Here is an 18199-nt window from a genome sequence, read left to right as displayed (position 1 = left end):
TTTTAAATGTTGATACATTTTGCTACAGTTTTGATTTGTTCAGCTTTTGTTGTGGTCCTGTGTTCTAGAAGATGGTTTGTCTGTGTGTCAACAGCTCATTATGTCTCTCCCACAGAGCTCGGTGCAGGACTGGGGGGAGGAAGTGGAGGAGGGAGCAATATACAACGTGACACTGAAGAGGGTCCAGATTCAGCAGGCTGCCAACAAGGGAGCAAGATGGCTGGGGGTGAGTGGACCTCTCTGCTCTTTCACTACAACACACTGGTTGAAAGCACGCAAACTTGTGAGAGACTTTATCAGGCTCAAACAATAACCCTGATCAATGCATTGTATCTATAGACAGATTGAATCTTTCCATTGGAGAATTGATGATATAATCACTAGTTAACATGGCAACATTGGACAGATTGAATCACTTTGCAATTAGATAAGTCTATAGTTCTTTGAAAGGAGAGGGGTACAAGAAGTAGTTTTGTGGATAGAGCTTGTCTGTTTCATTGTAAGATATGCAGTAATGTCAATTTGCAATCACAGGGCGTTTTAACATTTAAACTGTTGAATTCTCCCATTTTTGCCAACACCCTGCGCAGGCCATATAAAAACTTTTACACAAATAGCCTACTCAACTGTTTGTCAAAGTCATGTGATTTCCTGATTTGCCAGTTCCATAGAGAGAGAGTACTCTAGTGCCCAAAAGCCTGTTTTAGCACTGGCAGCGCCATTGAGGACTTTTACAATTTTGAAGTAGTCAACTGGGAGGGACTTCCTATGGGTTAAGGAAGAATCACAAAATTCCATCCATATCGTCAAGAGGGATCAGCCAATGAATTATACTCATGAATTATAGTCAATTATACTCACATTCCATAACTGCAGGTGGCAGTCAAATGCCAGACCTTGGCTTTATACCTGTTCAAACAGCACATTCCAGGTGGCAGTATGCACCCTTTCAGTTTGTTTACCAACTCATAGAAGTAGCAGTATAAGAAAATGTACTACTTCAAAATGGAGATGGCCACTATGGCACTGCCCATGCTCGTACAGATGCCATAATGAGATGGGTGCAATGGAGCGTCCTCTAATGATCTCTGTCTGGTTCTAATTAGGTCATTCCATGTCATTTCAGCAAGCCTTGACACCCACCGTCTGATTTATTCTGAAATTGTTCCTGTAGTTCGAAATCGATAAGATAAGCATTCCGGAAACATTATTTTGTTGAAATATAATTTGATCTCTGATAAATTTAAGCTAATTGATTGCACCTAAATTGTCCATTTTAATTTATAGGATTAATGTAATATTCAATAATTATAGTACCTAACATCTGATTTGGACCAAACCTTTTTCTAACAATGACTAAGACATGAGGAACCCAAAGAAGTGGTCAAAAGCCATCCACGGACATCCAACACCCCACACCAATCTCACCCCAACAACAAGTGTATATAGTATCAGTCCTCTGTTTGACGACTAGTATGGAGCTCAGAGTATTGTTTATTGTTTTTTTCATCCTATGTAATGTATTCTCAGTGAACTTGTCCTCCCCCCACCTGTTCAGACAAATGAGTCATTAAAGTCACTGTTTAAAATGCAGACTTTTTTGCATTTTTGTCACAAATTCAATGCAAGTCAATGGTACTTATGTTAGCATTTTCTTGCAAATCATCCTAAAGTATCTAGCAATTGATTGTGTAACTCAAGGATATTAGTTATAGATTTTTTTGGGATATGAAGTGCGGAAATGCTAATATAGTTACCATTGACTTGCATTGGATTTGTGCCACAAATGCCAAAAAGCATTTGAAATTATGGCCAGGTAAACAAACCCAAAGCATGGGTTGCTGTCATACCTGGCCCATAGACTGCTTACAGGGTAAGAAAAAAAAGAAAGAAAACAAATGAATATGTTGTGATTTGGGTGAACTATCCCTTTAGCAATGGGGGGGATTCTTTAAAAAAATGTCTAATGGCAAGAACAGCACCATCTACTGGTCAGAACCTGGTATTATCAGGATGTAGGATGGGACATACACCCAACAACTTCAATTACTAATTTCTCTGAACAGGGGAAAGAAACCATCACCAAATTCACTGAGAAATCATGACATAGGATTAAGAAACAATACTCTGAGCTGCAGCGGCATACTACTTGTCAAACATAGAGAATTGATCCAATATACTCGTTGTTGTTGTGTCTGTGGATGGTTATTGACCACTTCTTTGGAGTCCTCATGTCTTACACATTGTTGAAAAAAGTTAGGCCCAAATAGGATGTTGGGTACTATAATTGTTGAATATTGAATGTTATATGAATCCTAGAAATGAAAATGGTCAATTTGTGTGCAATCAATCAGCTTAATTTCTCAGGGAAAAAAATTATATATATGTATATTTTTTGCAGGAATGCTAATCTTATCTGTTTCTAACAACCAAAACGATTTCAGAACAATCTGAGATGGTGGGTGTTGAAATCGTCTTTCTTGTGCTTTTTGAAGTGGAACGACCCAACTGCCACCATAATTCTTCTTTTCCTACATGTTGCATCCTGTTAAAGCATATGGATGAGAACAACTACCCCACATTATCATATGGCACTATACATTTGGAGTGCTTGTTTATTGTAGCCCCTGAGTGGGAGGGAGTGGGAGTTCTGTATATGTGAATGTATGAGTAAGCTTGTGTAAACAAGACCATTGTCTGTTCTCTTGGTTGTTGGTGATTGTAATCCCTTCATTTCTTTAGTGGAAAAGCAAGATAATGTAAACAGCGAGCCACAGTGCCACACTGGTGCTTTGTTTACTGTTGTGGCACTGCCCATAGAGTGCTGTCTGAAGAAATGCTATACAAATGTGAATGTATGTGTTTGGTACTTGACAGTCAGTACATTTGTGGTGAGATTTTTGCCAGAGAGCAGTACTGACTTTGAGAGTGGAGAGCTACTGTGAGTTGGACTGAGTCTGCTGTCCTCTTTGCCTCCCTCTCAGCCAGAGGACAGGGTGGAGGAGGGGTGCTCCACTCTGTGATTAGAAGCAGATTGGAGAGTTTCCTGTTTTAGTGTGCTAGCAGCACCAAATATATCTCTCCTCTCTTCTAATTGTTCTCCCAGCAGACACAATACTCGGACACATCTGCTTAAGAATGAAATATAGGGTGCCTTTGTCTCAACACCTCTGTCTCTCCCTCCATTTCTCTCCCCGTTCTAATATCCTTGATTCTTTCAATCTTGTCTGATCACAGGCTGAGGGGGACCGGCTGCCCCCTGGCCACACAGTGAGCCAGCTGGAAACCTGTAAGATCCGGAGTATCCGTGCGGGAACGCTGGAACGGCTGGTGGAGACCCTGCTGACGGCGTTCGGGGACAATGACCTCACTTACACCAGCATCTTCCTGTCCACGTACCGCGCCTTCGCCAGCACACACACCGTGCTGCAGCTGCTGTTGGACAAGTACGTCTGGGTCTGGGGGCTGTAGTGTACAGCAGAGGCTGGCAACTCCTGGTCCTAGTGGGCCCAAGAGTGTTCAGGTTTTTCTCCCAGCCATAGTGCTATAAGACCTGTTGCAAATAATTTAGCTAATCAACATGATTTTTATGAGGTCAATTTTATGTAAAAGTGTTGGGCTGTCACACACTGTGACTGAAGAACACTGCCGCTCTACATTGAGAGGCTAAGGAAACCTATTAGTCTCACTTCTTTTACAGACTGATGTTAGACATTGATGCTGAAATGTTATTTTATCTTGTTATTTTTCTCAGATATGGAATTCCAGAGGATAGTGAAGGACAGATGGAGCGATGTAGACCCTCTGAAACCAAAGGAGCCGTTCGAACGTAAGATTTCTCAACATCTCCTACTTTCTTAGTCTGTCTGTCTTTAATTGCTTTCCATGTGGATTCAAGCCGAGTTGCTGCTGGGTTGTTACTGTGTAGCTCCTCAGTCTGCCTTTCCCTCTGTCAGCAGCAGCTTGCTTCCTTGACTTTATCTCTGCCCCCCTTCCCTCCTCACCCTCAGTGCCCTGGCCTCCATCCTTCGAGTCTGGCTGGACCAGTGTCCAGAGGACTTCCAGGAGCCTCCATCTTACCCCTGCCTCCACAGAGTCATGGCCTATCTACAGAGGGCCCTGCCTGGATCGGAGCCCATTCGTAGAGCCCAGAGTCTACTGGGGCAGCTACAAGCCGAGGCCAGTCTGGATCCAGACTCCGAGGGTGGGTGAACACTCTAAGATATCTAGTTAATTAGTACTCTATCCCTCTCCCCATCTCTTTCTCTCCATTGGGTGAGTGTGAGACACATTTGACCCTCTTCACACGCCACACCTTATTTCTCATGCATTTAAAAAAGTAGGCCTGCTGCTTTCATTTTCTGATTAATACAGTGTCTGTTCCGTGCGTTAACTTTTCAATTGTGCCTCCAAATCGGCATATGCGCCTGCAATTCTACAGTTGAAGTCTGAAGTTTACAAACAACTTAGACAAATATATTTAAACTGTTTTTTTTCACAATTCCTGACATTTAATCCTTGTAAAAATTCCCTGTCTTAGGTCATTTAAGATCACCACTTTATTTTAAGAATGTGAAATATCAGAATAATAGTAGTGATTTATTTCAGCTTTTATTTCTTTCATCACATTCCCAGTGGGTCAGAAGTTTACATACACTCAATTTGGTAGCATTGCCTTTAAATTGTTTAACTTGGGTCAAACGTTGCGGGTAGGATTCCACAAGCTTCCCACAATAAGTTGGGTGAATTTTGGCCCATTCCTCCTGACAGAGGTGGTGTAACTGAGTGAGGTTTGTAGGCCTCCTTGCTCGCACACGCTTTTTCAGTTTTGCCCACAAATTTTCCATAGGTTTGAGGTCAGGGCTTTGTGATGGCCACTCTAATACCTTGACTTTGTTGTCAAGCACCCCCACAACATGATGCTGCCACCCCCGTGCTTCACAGTTGGTGTTCTTCGGATTGCAAGCCTCCCCCTTTTTCCTCCAAACATAACGATGGTCATTACGGCCAAACAGTTTTATTTTTGTTTCATCTGACAGTAGTCAGATGAAACAGTAGTCTGGCTTTTTTATGGCGGTTTCGGAGCAGTTGCTTCTTCCTTGCCAAGCGGCCTTTCAGGTTATGTCGATATAGGACTCGTCTAGCATCTTCACAAGGTCCTTTGCTGCTGTTCTGGGATTGATTTGAACTTTTCGCACCAAAGTACGTTCATCTCTAGGAGACAGAACACGTCTCCTTCCTGAGCAGTATGACTGCTGCGTGGTCCCAAGGTGTTTATACTTGCGTACTATTGTTTGTACAGATGAATGTGGTGCCTTCAGGCGTTTGGAAATTGCTCCCAAGGATGAACCAGACTTGTGGAGGTCTACAAATTTTTTTCCTGAGGTCTTCGCTCGTTTCTTTTGATTTTCCCATGATGCCAAGCAAAGAGGCACTGAGTTTGAAGTTAGGCCTTGAAATACATCCACAGGTACATCTCCAATTGACTCAAATGATGTCAATTTGTCTATCACAAGCTTCTAAAGCCATGACATCATTTTTTTGAATTTTCCAAGCTGTTTAAAGGCACAGTCAACATAGTGTATGTCAACTTCTGACCCACTGGAATTGTGATAGTGAATTATAAGTGAAATAATCTGTCTGTAAACAATTGTTGTAAAAATGACTTGTGTCATGCACAAAGTAGAGGTCCTAACCAACTTGCCAGAACTATAGTTTGTTAACAAGAAATGCGTGGAGTTGTTGAAAAACTAGTTTCTATGACTCCAACCTAGATGTATGTAAACTTCCGACTTCAACTGTATATCATAAGCGTTGTAACTGCAGTACCTTCACCACATTGTGAACCGCAGCAGATTGACACCTGTGATTAGTTTAATGAGGGTCCTGGACCAAGGCGATTGGATGCCCGTTGGTTGAAAAGATGTCCCTCATAATTAGCGTGGAGCAGCTTTTCTATGGGAGCACCACGGCAGACTGGACTGGCACTTTTGTTCTCCACTGATCAAAGTTTGTGAACAACATTTTCAGAAGAGCAGCACGGCAACTTGTAGCGCTGTTTTCTACGCATTATTGTCAACAAGTGAATTTTCTGTCACTCCTGTCGCAGAATGCTTTTGACAGCATGTGATAAAATAGCCTAGCCTACTATAGTGATTGAATCCACCACTTGCATGAGCGCAGATCCATATGCTACATTATTTACTCTGTTTGGCTGCAACAACGAAAAGGCAGCGTTCAGCAGGAATCTTGGTAAGGTGACTTGATTTGTATTATAAACATTATTTTGCACAAACAAATTGTGAACACAAATGTGTTTATGATTGTTGTGGGGGGACAACAATACATTGAAAGATAATTTGGGTTTGGTGTAGGGGCAGATTTAAGCTATGTCCTCTTGTCTTCAGGATATTTTAATCTCTGTTTTAATTTATTTTGTATTTTACAATAGCTGCTGTAAGTCAGAACAATTGCCATCCCCTACAATGGGTTAAAAAAGGAAAATGTGCTATGTTGAAATGCCCCTTGCCTCAAATATTCTGTTTTGTCATTTTAGTATTGTGCCCAAGATGGTAGACACAAATGGAAAATATCTTGCCTATGTAGAGTAAGATGATGGCAAGGTTTTGCAAATCAGCCTCAAAACACCTGAAGATTGATATTCATGAGATTTTTCTTGAATGTGGGCTACTGTGCAGAAATCAAATGAAGTCACATTAATATATTGAAACCCCCAGATCAGGGGTGGCCAACCCCCTTGGAGTGCTACTTCTAGGCAGGATTTTCTACGGTCCTATTTTAAAGGGATAGTTCACACAAATGAATGACATATTTACATGTTTGTTTCTTAGGGACAAGAAGAGTCTGCAATCCATCCTATGGTTAACCACTGCCGCCAACCATTAATATTAGCTCTTTTTCTTTGTATTTCCACCCCTTTTTTCTCCCCAATTTCATGGTATCCAATTGGTAGTTAGTCTTGTCTCATCGCTTCAGAGTAACGTCAAACCAAGTCATTTTGAGTGTGTATTTGTGGACTACAGGAAAAGGAGGGCCAAGCATGCCCCCATTCTCATCGACGGGGCTGTAGTGGAGAAGGTCGAGAGCTTCAAGTTCCTTGGTGTCACATCTACTACAAACTATCATGGTGCAAACACGCCAAGACAGTCTTGAAGAGGGCACGAGAACCCCTATTCCCCCTCGGGACACAGAAAAGATTTGGCATGGCTCCTCAGACACTCAAAGTTCTACAGCTGCACCATCGAGAGCATTCTGACTGGTTGCATCACCGCCTGGTATGGCAACTGCTCAACATCTGACCGGAAGGCGCTACAGAAGGTATTGCTTACGTCTCAGTACATCACCGGGGCCAAGCTTCCTGCCATCCAGGACCTCTATACCAGGCGGTGTCAGAGGAAGGCACTAAAAATGGCCAAAGACTCCAACCACACTAGTCATAGACTGTTCTCTCTGCTACTGCATGGCAAGCAGTACCAGAGCGCCAAGTCTAGGGCCAAAAGGCTCCTTAACAGCTTCTACTCCCAAGCCATAAGACTACTTGACAGCTAATCAAATGGTTACCTGGGTCTATTTGCCTTTTTTTAGTTTTTTTTTTAATGCTGCTGCTACTTGCTGTTTATTATCTATGCATTGTCCTTTTACCTCTACCGACATGTACATAAACTCCGCAAAAAATAAACGTCCCTTTTTCAGGACCCTGTCTTTCAAAGATAATTTGTAAAAATCCAAATAACTTCACAGATCTTCATTGCAAAGGGTTTAAACACTGTTTCCCATGCTTGTTCAATGAACCATAAACAATGAACATGCACCTGTGGAACGGTCATTAAGACATTAACAGCTTAAGCAATTAAGGTCACAGTTATGAAAACTTAGGACACTAAAGAGGCCTTTCTACTGACTCTGAAAAACACCAAAAGAAAGAAGCCCAGGGTCCCTGCTCATCTGTGTGAATTTGCCTTAGGCATGCTGCAAGGAGGCATGAGGACTGCAGATGTGGCCAGGGCAATAAATTGCAATGTCCATACTGTGAGACGCCTAAGACGGCGCTACAGGGAGACAGGACAGACAACTAATTGTCCTCGCAGTGGCAGATCACATGTAACACCTGCACAGGATCGGTATATCCGAACATCACACCTGCGGGACAGTACAGGATGGCAACAACAACTGCCTGAGTTACACCAGGCGCACAATCCCTCCATCAGTGCTCAGACTGTCTGCAATAGGCTGAGAGAGGCTGGACTGAGTGGTGGAGGCCTGTTGTAAGGCAAGTCCTCACCAGACATCACTGGCAACAACGTTGCTTATGGGCACAAACTCCCCATCACTGGACCAGACAGGACTGGTAAAAAGTGCTCTTCGCTGATGAGTCGAGGTTTTGTCTCACCAGGGGTGATGGGCGGATTCGCTTTTATCGTGGAAGGAACGAGCGTTACACCGAGGCCTGTACTCTGGAGCGGGATTGATTTGGAGGTGGAGGGTCCGTCATGGTCTGGGGCGGTGTGTCACAGCATCATCGGACTGAGCTTGTTGTCATTGCAGGCAATCTCATCGCTGTGTGTTACAGGGAAGACATCATGTGGTACCCTTCCTGCAGGCTCATCCTGACATGACCCTCCAGCATTGCAATGCCACCAGCCATTCTGCTCGTTCTGTGCGTGATTTCAAGACAGGAATGTCAGTGTTCTGCCATGGCCAGCGAAGAGCCCGGATTTCAATATCATTGAGCATGCCTGGGACCTGTTGGATCGGAGGGTGAGGGCTAGGGCCATTCACCCCCCCCCAGAAATGTCCGGGAACTTGCAGGTGCCTTGGTGGAAGAGTGGGGTAACATCTCACAGCAAGAGCTGCCAAATCTGGTGCTGTCCATGAGAAGGAGATGCACTGCGATACTTAATGCAGCTGGTGGCCACACCAGGTACTGATTGTTACTTTTGATTTTGACCCCCTCTTTGTTCAGGGACATATTATTCCACTTCTGTTAGTCACATGTCTGTGGAAATTGTTCAGTTTGTCTCAGTTGTTGAATCTTATGTTCATACAAATATTTACACATGTTAAGTTTGCTGAAAATAAACGCAGTTGACAGTGAGAGGACGTTTTCTTTTTTTGCTGAGTTTATTACCTCAATGACCTCGACTAACCTGCACATTGACTCCGTACCCCCTGTGTGTATGTATGTGTGTATATGCCTCGTTATTTTGTTACTTTTTTTCTTTATTTAGTAAATATTTTCTTAAATCTTATGTTTCTTAATTGCATTGTTGGTTAAGTACTTTGCTAGTAAGCATTTCACAGTCAGTTCTACACCTGTTGTATTTGGTACATGTGACAATGATTTTGTTTAGATTTTTTTTTTTTGCAAACTGTAAGAGAATCTTGAATAATAATAATAAAAACCATATATATATTCCACCCTGGTCATGGGCCTAAGCCATATGAAAATATGTAGAAATGCAGAAAATGAACCCAGGCTAGGGGTTTGAGCCAATGACATTCACGAAAGGAGAGAGCTTGGAGTGCGATCTTCAAAAGTTGGCAACCCTGCCATCATGAATGAAATCATTAATCTGATCATTTCTCCTCCTCGTAGGTTTCTCTGGCGGTTTCCATGGCAACAGCTCCTTCTGCCTGGGTGAGGATGAGGAAGTGGAGATCGAGGTCCAGGAAGACTTCCTGTCATTTGATGCAGATTTGGTGGCCGAGCAGCTAACCTATATGGATGCGGTAAGAGTGGCTGAGGGAGGCTGGGTGGGAGTATGGGTTTCCAATGTATTTGAACAATATAGGATAAATATACATTATAAAGTAACTGTCCAGTATTACCATATTTCTATGAAATACGACCTATAAATAATTATAATACGAGTGGAGTAGTTTTCCCTTTTAAAAATGATAATTAAGTAGGTTATAAATCAGCTTTTCTGTGTTATGGTGTGTGCGGACCCCAGCCAATGAGCCAACATGACTTCATGTTCTATGAGGAAATAGCAAGCATTTTTATGATACAAGTTTTTGAGGTGTGTTTATGCAATTTATGCTTTGGCCACATACAATATTTTGGTATGCGTTAACAGAATATTCACTTTTTTTAAAGTAATATTTTCACTGGACAGTTACTTCAAAAGATTGAATACTAATAGTGTCATTGTTTGTCTGTTTCCAGTTGTTGTTCAAGAAGGTGGTTCCTCACCACTGTCTGGGTTCCATCTGGTCCCAGAGGGATAAGAAGCAAAACAAGCACAGTGCTTCCACCATCCGTGCCACCATCACCCAGTTCAATGCTGTGGCAGCATGTGTGGTCAGCACCATACTGCACCGACGCCAGATCCGCCCGCACCTCAGGGCACGGGTCATCCAGCGCTGGATAGACGTCGCTCAGGAGTGTCGCATGCGTAAGAACTTCTCCTCGTTGCACGCCATCGTATCTGCACTGCAGTCCAACCCACTCTACAGACTGAAGAGGGCCTGGTCCTGCGTGCACAAGTGGGTCTTTCACAAGCTGAATGCATATGAACTGATCAGTCACTCACAACTCATGTGATAGAGTTCTTATGCATTCCAGATTTAATTCTAACCTTTCTCTGTCATTTCCACAGAGACGGCATCTCTACGTTCGAGGAACTATCAGACATCTTCTCAGATCACAACAACTACCTGACCAGCCGAGAGCTGCTGATGAGGGTGAGACTGCTCTGGGAATGCCTGCATACCAGACATTGTGGATTTTGAGGAAGTGGTTAATTGATGATGAATTGATTGATTTTAGTAGTGATTTGATATTTCCCCTACAGGAGGGCACCTCTAAGTTTGCCAATCTGGAAGGCTGTGCTAAGGAGCACCAGAAACGCATTCACAAACGACTCCAGCTGCAGAAGGAAATGGTGAGCGATGGAGCAAGCTACAAGCCACTATGGGTTCGCGGCCCTGTTTGTTTCCTTTTCGGGAAGGGGGTAAAAGTGAGTAGCTTAGCTGTGCTTTCTGATTGGTATGTTTTAACCTATGCTTTGTCTCTCCTCCCAGGGTGCCATGCAGGGGACGATACCTTACCTGGGCACCTTCCTGACAGACCTGACCATGTTAGATACTGCTCTACCAGACCTAGTAGAGGTGAGCCTTACTGTCATCCTACTCACTCCTTCTGTTTGGGTGTAGAGAGACTGGTTGTAGAGACTTGTGTGTTGTGACCACTGTTTGCAACTAGAGCATGAGTTTCCATGAGTATGTGAGGAATTAGTTTGGCAGTTTTTGGAGAAGTCCACTGCTGTTTGTCTAGCCAGCCCAGCGTGGGATGAGAGTTCAGTCTTTCAGTGTCCTCTGTGTCTTCTGCAGGGTGGGCTCATCAACTTTGAGAAGAGACGGAGGGTGAGTGTCATTTTCAACCTGTTTCTAAACCACTAATTAGGTGATTAGGAAAAGTCATTAATGTTGGTAGTGTCCGCTCAATTGACATGATTGACATTGATCTCTCTCTTGCAGGAGTTTGAGGTGATTGCTCAGATCAAGCTGCTGCAGTCTGCGTGTAACAGCTACTGTCTGAGTGCTGACGCTGCCTTCCTGCGCTGGTTCAAGAGCCAGCCCCAGCACAGTGAGGAGGAGAGGTACAAACATCATCAATCATTCACACTAATATATATATATATATATATATCACTGGATCAGCTCTTGCTATCCTCTCTTTCTGATTGTTTCTTAGGCTAAGTGGACTGATATCAGTGATGTCATGATTCTTTTCGGTTTCTCTTACAGCTATGCTATGTCTTGTGACATTGAAGGAGTGGGAGACAGCAGTCCTACTTCACCCAAACCCCGCAAGAGCATGGTCAAGAGACTTAGCCTGTAAGCACACTCTAGAGGAATTATAACATATACTGTACTTGATATTTTGATTTACAATAAATCTACCCTGAATAATATAGACATTATTGTAATGGTGTAGAATTCTACAATCAGTTGTGGAGCCTTTGCCATAATATTGATGTTTTAACAGAATTCCATTAAATCATTGTTTATATTAGATCTATCTGACACATTGGTCCTTTTTTTTTTTTGTGATGTATTTTTGTTGACTTTTTTCTCTGTCAGACTGTTTCTGGGTGTAGACTCCTCGGCAGCGAGTTCCCCGTTGAGGGAAACACCTCGGTCGCCTCCTACTGGCAGCTCTGGGGAGAGCATGGACTCAGTAAGTGTGTCGTCTAGTGACTCCAGCCCTTCAGAAAGCGATGGCATGGCCATGACCCCTATACACACCTCCGACGCTCAGCAGAACAAGGTATGGCACTAAGATACTTCACTTTTTTTTAACCTTGATACATTTTTGTTGTATTTAGTTGGTGGGGGTTTTGCACAAGCCCTATTGTTTTATTTTCTTTCTATTCTGTGTTTTGTTTACCAATGTGTGCAAATAAAGTTATAATTCTTTCCAAAAGGCTGGCAATATGAAGGTCGTATATGTGCTTCATCTGTCTCTCCAGTTGTCCGAGTCTTCTTCCTGTACTTCTCTCCACTCCATGGACACCACCTCATCATCAGCCAGTGTTCCAGTGACCCCGGCCTCTCCCTCTCTCCCCGGGCCACCCTGCATGCACCGTCGCTCTGTCTCCCTGACACCCATGTCCCCCTCCTCCCCCATGCCCCCGGCCTACAACACCCAGGCCCAGGACGCCTGCATCATCAGAGTCAGCCTGGAGCAGGGCAATGGCAACCTCTACAAGAGCATCCTGGTACGTCTCATGTTAAGATGTGAGATTATGAAAAATGTCTTCGAAAGTTGTTTCAGTGACGATTCATCCTGATTTTGATTTAATTTTGATATTAAAATATGTTTCCTCCCCAGTTGACGAGTCAGGATAAGACTCCAGCAGTGATTTCTAGAGCTGTGGCCAAACACAACCTGGAGAGTGAGCCTGGGGAGGGATATGAGCTGGTGCAGGTCATCTCTGACGAGAGAGGTACAACATTCTCCCTGACACTCTTTTTAGCTTCTGAGTTGTGATGATGTGAAAAAGTCACTTAAAAAAACGTCCTTTTTCAGAGCTGGTGATTCCAGACAACGCCAACGTCTTTTACGCCATGAACACCTCAGCCAATTTTGACTTCCTGCTGCGTGTGCGAGGCACCGCGGGGAGGCCGGTCCAGCTGAGAAGTCGCTGCGCCTCCACACTCCCCCGCGCCCAGCAGCGCTCCAGCCTGTCTCTGCGCCTCAGCAAGGTCACACTGTGACTCCCAGGACAGGGGCACAAGGACTGGAGGGGGTGGGAGACTGAGACGGAAGCATGGGGGAGTGAGTTGAAGTCAATGAGACTCTGAATACCCTATTCCCAAAACCCCTGTCCCCAATCGGACCCCCACCTCTCAGTGCCCACATACATCCCCCAACTCCAGAAGCAGCCTGTGGCCTTCCAATCCCTGTCCCTACCACCCCCCCAACCCCTATGGACTATTATGGATGTGTAGTGGGACTTCAGTGCCATATAGAATATAGATGCCTTTGGCAGAGCGAGACAGTGCCCCCTCCCCGCAACCTTCCGCTCTCCACATGAAGAGGTTTTGCACATGCAGGAGGAGTGACTCCTGCCCTCCATCAGTATTCAGCTTTTTTTTAATCAACTCTCTTCTTTCCTGTGATGCCTGTTATGTTTCCCATTCAGAGGGAGATGGGAAGGAGAGTGAGACTGCGATGTCCAGTCCTGTTGCCTTTATTAATGATGATGATGAACTCCTGTGTCAGTATTAATCTGGGTGATTGATTGACAGGAGCTGTGTGATGTCACTATCTTTCTTCTTTGTTTCCTTCACCTCATTGTGTGCACTGTGTGTAACACACCAGACTGCGCTTCTAATATTCTGAGCTGTGTGACGAATACCATTATAGAGGCATTCTGATAGGTTCCTACTTGGTTTTAACAAGTCCTTTCCTTTTGAAATTGCTTAGCTGTCCTATCTCATCTGTAGGGTGTAGTGACACATAAGATGGGTCTCTATGTGAGGCCCGGATTGAGTGGCCTGCCGCGCTGATTAGCAGCCCTGATAGAGATGCACTTGTTGGTGGCTAGGTGACGTCAGGAGGTGGGAAATGGGTGGAATGAGTGACCTGCTCTTCTTCTTTTCACCTCTGCACAAAATGAAGTATAGTTTTGTTTTCCTCTGTTTTTTACAGGGCAGAAGAAAAAAGTATATGTATCAAACTTGGAGAGGGTTCCAAAGGATGATGTTCTTAAATGATATGTGAATTCAGATTGTCAGAAAGAAGACAGTGCCAGATTTGCTGTGCTTCATTTGGAATCGTGACAGAGGGACAGACTCCCACTCCAGTGCTCAGTGGGTGCACATTACATTAATGAGCACTGGGGCTTATTCAGGAAGGTGCAGGGTTAAGGTCTATCTGCTGAACACTCCGTCACTTATCATGTGCACTTGGGTGGAGTCAGATTTTTTAGAGCAGCACCGTTTGGCAACATGATACCCTCGCCAGTCCATGTGTTCCTAGATCCCCCCATTTATAAACATTCACAAGGCTGCAATAGCAGAGATTTTCTTCCCATTTGTGAAAAAACGAAGAATCACATTGAAAACTACCACTGTTGGCTAATTTAAAAGAAAACCAACTGCATTTTTGAATAATAGCTAAATCTAATGAAAGTTTCGGTTTGTTTTACATTACCTCATTTTGTGCCTGCTAGTTGGCTGTAGGCTAAAAATAGCAAGCTAGCCTTTCCATCTTCCCACATCGTCCCAATTTATAATTAAATAAATGCCCTGGCAAATATTCTTATACTTGCCAGTGTAACCTACAACATTATTCCAGTTTAATCTGCTGCTTGAATGTATTCGCTCCCATATCAGCTAAAAATAGAATGTGGTCATTTTTGCTCATGGAGAAAAAGCACATGGCTAGCAGCTGTTTTACCATTTTTAGAAGTAGCCTAAAATCAAGTAATTACTTCTAAACAAAATATGGTTTGTGGGGGGATTGTAATAAGGCTATAATGTTTATGGTTTGTGGGGGGATTGTAATAAGGCTATAATGTTTATGGTTTGGGGGGATTGTAATAAGGCTATAATGTTTATGGTTTGAACAGTCGCTGAGATTACTTTTAGTTATCAATGCAAAATAGGCTACTTTAGTTCTTAGCATCAGATCACTTTTGTTTTCACGGATTTATAGCAACACTGGTGCTTATTTTTAGAGCAAATTGATAGATGTAGAGTTAATTATTTAGTGAAACCAGTGGTGTAGTGAAGGGTAAATGTTTTGCGGGAAAATTAATTCAACGTATAAGGAGCTTGACTTTTTTCACCGCAACCCCACTTTTTTCTACCACTACAGTGTGTGAAACAGCTTTGTGCCAAAAGAGAGAGGAACAAAATCACATTTTTGGGGTTCAATTTCAACCAAGTAAATTTGGTGGTAAAATACAGCCTCATTATCTACACAACAGTGCCCCCACCCTCACAAAAGGAACAATATGCTGCATTTCAACGTTTTTGTGGAGAGAATCGGCGTAGCAAGCGACTAGGTAGGCTTACGTACTACAAGGAGCCGCCCATTTTGTGGTGAAAAATGACATTCAAGTACTGCGTTGCGCTCTGTTTGCGTAAACGTTCAGATGGAAATTGTCATTCGGAATAGGCAGTCATGTCTGCTCTTACAACAGTCTCAACATTACAGCCCCCTGTGCACCGAGCCTCAGCCAATCACTCACTCCCAATAGTTTGAGTCGCAGACGAAATGAAGAAAAGAAATCACACCAGCCCACACTGACACTAACTCAGTTCCTCCTGTGCCCAGGCCTCTACACACACACACACACCTCCCACTTTAACAGAAACCCTTACTGGCTCCCACACACTGCCTAAACAGCATTAACACCACCACCCCATCGGTCACACACACACACACTGAATGCTGTCCCTCCTGTGCCATAAATACCTATTCTCTCCTTGCACACTGTGGTTATGTTTATAACACTCGTTCTCTAATACTGACATTCTGGCCATCTCACTGAACACAGTGTACTGATCTGTTATTGGTCATACTAAAGGCTGGGCAAGGTTTACTCTGTGGTCGATTTCCTCCTATCTTGATTCTCATTCAGCACTTGTGATTTTTCTCTCATGAACTTTGTGTACTTCTTCACTGCCAAAGAATTCTCTACCTAAATAAATTATTATCATTACTATGATTTGTCTTTTTGTTTGACCTTGAACAAAAAAGATTTCCAGAGTTGAACGACAGTTCAAATGTATTACTCTGTAATTACCATTTAACAATATACTTGGTCATTTCTTCACCATAAAATGTTACAATGAGATGACAAGTAACTATGAAGTCCTGTAAAGCTAGTGCACCATATCATTTGTGGGCTTTGTAAATCGTTTAAGGCATTTCTACTGACTTCAATGCAGTCATGACCTCTCCTCTCAAAGTCACAACCTGTTCATGTGAAATTTCATAGAAATTCATTGACAAATGTGTTTTAAAGCATTTTGAGTTATTTATTTAACCCTAAGAAAATATACATAAATATCCTAGAGCCAAGTCGATAAAGAATATACATGGAAATCTAATACGCAATATTTTTGTCATCAGCTAATAAGACAATTCGGTGAACATATTTTCATTGTTGAGATCACCTCCATGAAAAATAAATATGGTTTATTTTGAAATCAGTTGGACATGTTCAGAAATACAATACCAGTCAAACGTATGGACACACCTAATGATTTCAAGGGTTTTTCTTTATTTTGACTATTTTCTACATTGTAAAATAAGTGAAGACATCAAAACTATGTAATAACACATGGAATCATGTAGTAACCAAAAAATATATATTTTTAATCTATATTTTATAGTGTGTGCAAAGCTGTCATCAAGGCAAAGGGTGGCTACTTAGAATAATCTAAAATATATTTTGATTTAACACTATTTTACTACATGATTCCATATGTGTTAATTCATGGTTTTGCAACAGTAAAAAGTGTGAAATTTGACGATGTGCCCTTGAGCAAGGCACTTAACCCTAAATGCTACTGTATGTCATCCTGGATTAGAGTGTCTGATAAATGACTCAAATGTAAATAATGGTGATCTGCAAAACAAACGTTAGAGGTGCATGTTGCCACCTAGTGTACTGGGGTTTGTGGTCAATCACAGCTTGTAGACTTTCGAATAAAAGAAAACAAACATTTTTAAACTCTTACATAATCATGTGCTACTAAGACGATAAAAAAGATCCCTACTAACTTATAAGATTTGGCCTCACCTCTACCCAATGGGGCACGAATATAAATTGTATCTTGTTTTAAAGCCCTCTTGGCTACTTGGTCTTCAATTAAATGTCCTCCCACACCTGAATGGGCTGGGACCCAGTAGAAATGCACTACACCCAGTCTCTCAATTCTCCATAGCAGAAGAGCTACTGCCCCTTTACCCGGGAAGCACCGAACAACAGACAGGGACATTGGACCACCGAAGAGGTGCAAATATGAGAACTACATTGATTTGGGGTTCACTTATATTGGGAGTAGTGCCTTTCCTCAGCCACAGTGTGTTATATGTGCAAAAAGTATTATCTCACAACTTGATGAAACCTTCACCTTGCACAGACATTTAGAAACAAAACATGGCAATTTGACAAATAAGCCACAGGAGTTTTTTGAGTGAGATTTAAGACGACTTTCAAGTAGTAAGACGTATAAAAGCAACAGATACCATTAATTAGAAGGGGTTAGAAGTGTCTTATATGGTGAACTACCGAGTGCCTCGGACAGGCAAGCCCCCTACAATTGTGGAGGACTTAATTATTCCTGCTGCCACGGATATGGCTGGGACAATGCAGGGGGAAAAGGCCCCAAAAACTATACAGATAATTCCTTCACCAAACAACACTGTTTCACGATGCTTCAGTGCCATGGCAGGAGATGTTTTGAAACAATTACTGCTTCGCATACAAGTGAATTCTATGCGTTACAGCTGGATTAGTCAACATAGGTGTGCCTGGCACAGCTCCTGGTATATGTCCGTTACGTTTATGGGGTGTCAATTAAGGAAGACATCCTCTTCTGCAAACCACTGGAAACCAGGACAAGAGGAGAGGATATTTTTAAAGTAATGGACAGCTTTGTGACATCGAATGGACTTTGGTGGTCAAGATGTGTTGGTGTCTGTACTGAT

General features: G+C 42.8%; 1 protein-coding gene across 2 annotated transcripts in view; it reads left to right on the top strand.

Annotated features, from left to right (window-relative positions):
* rgl1 (ral guanine nucleotide dissociation stimulator-like 1) overlaps positions 1 to 16208 on the top strand; it is a 35756-nt gene extending 19548 nt beyond the window's left edge. For both annotated transcript variants that reach the window (XM_024421468.2, XM_024421469.2), the window contains exons 2-17: positions 116 to 226; positions 3238 to 3446; positions 3755 to 3829; positions 4011 to 4204; positions 9617 to 9750; positions 10190 to 10509; positions 10623 to 10707; positions 10818 to 10907; positions 11047 to 11133; positions 11356 to 11388; positions 11503 to 11624; positions 11773 to 11862; positions 12109 to 12295; positions 12498 to 12746; positions 12860 to 12974; positions 13058 to 16208. In XM_024421468.2, the coding sequence (XP_024277236.1) occupies positions 116 to 226; positions 3238 to 3446; positions 3755 to 3829; positions 4011 to 4204; positions 9617 to 9750; positions 10190 to 10509; positions 10623 to 10707; positions 10818 to 10907; positions 11047 to 11133; positions 11356 to 11388; positions 11503 to 11624; positions 11773 to 11862; positions 12109 to 12295; positions 12498 to 12746; positions 12860 to 12974; positions 13058 to 13245 (2289 nt within the window). In that variant the 3' untranslated portion in view covers positions 13246 to 16208. The remainder of the gene's footprint in view (positions 1 to 115; positions 227 to 3237; positions 3447 to 3754; positions 3830 to 4010; positions 4205 to 9616; positions 9751 to 10189; positions 10510 to 10622; positions 10708 to 10817; positions 10908 to 11046; positions 11134 to 11355; positions 11389 to 11502; positions 11625 to 11772; positions 11863 to 12108; positions 12296 to 12497; positions 12747 to 12859; positions 12975 to 13057) is intronic.
* Positions 16209 to 18199: the final 1991 nt, after the last annotated feature.

Source organism: Oncorhynchus tshawytscha, linkage group LG05 (genome assembly GCF_018296145.1).
Source record: "Oncorhynchus tshawytscha isolate Ot180627B linkage group LG05, Otsh_v2.0, whole genome shotgun sequence".
Taxonomy (NCBI): domain Eukaryota; kingdom Metazoa; phylum Chordata; class Actinopteri; order Salmoniformes; family Salmonidae; genus Oncorhynchus; species Oncorhynchus tshawytscha.
The sequence above is the reverse complement of the archived record's forward strand: the minus strand, read 5'-3'. Positions and strand labels throughout refer to the sequence as shown.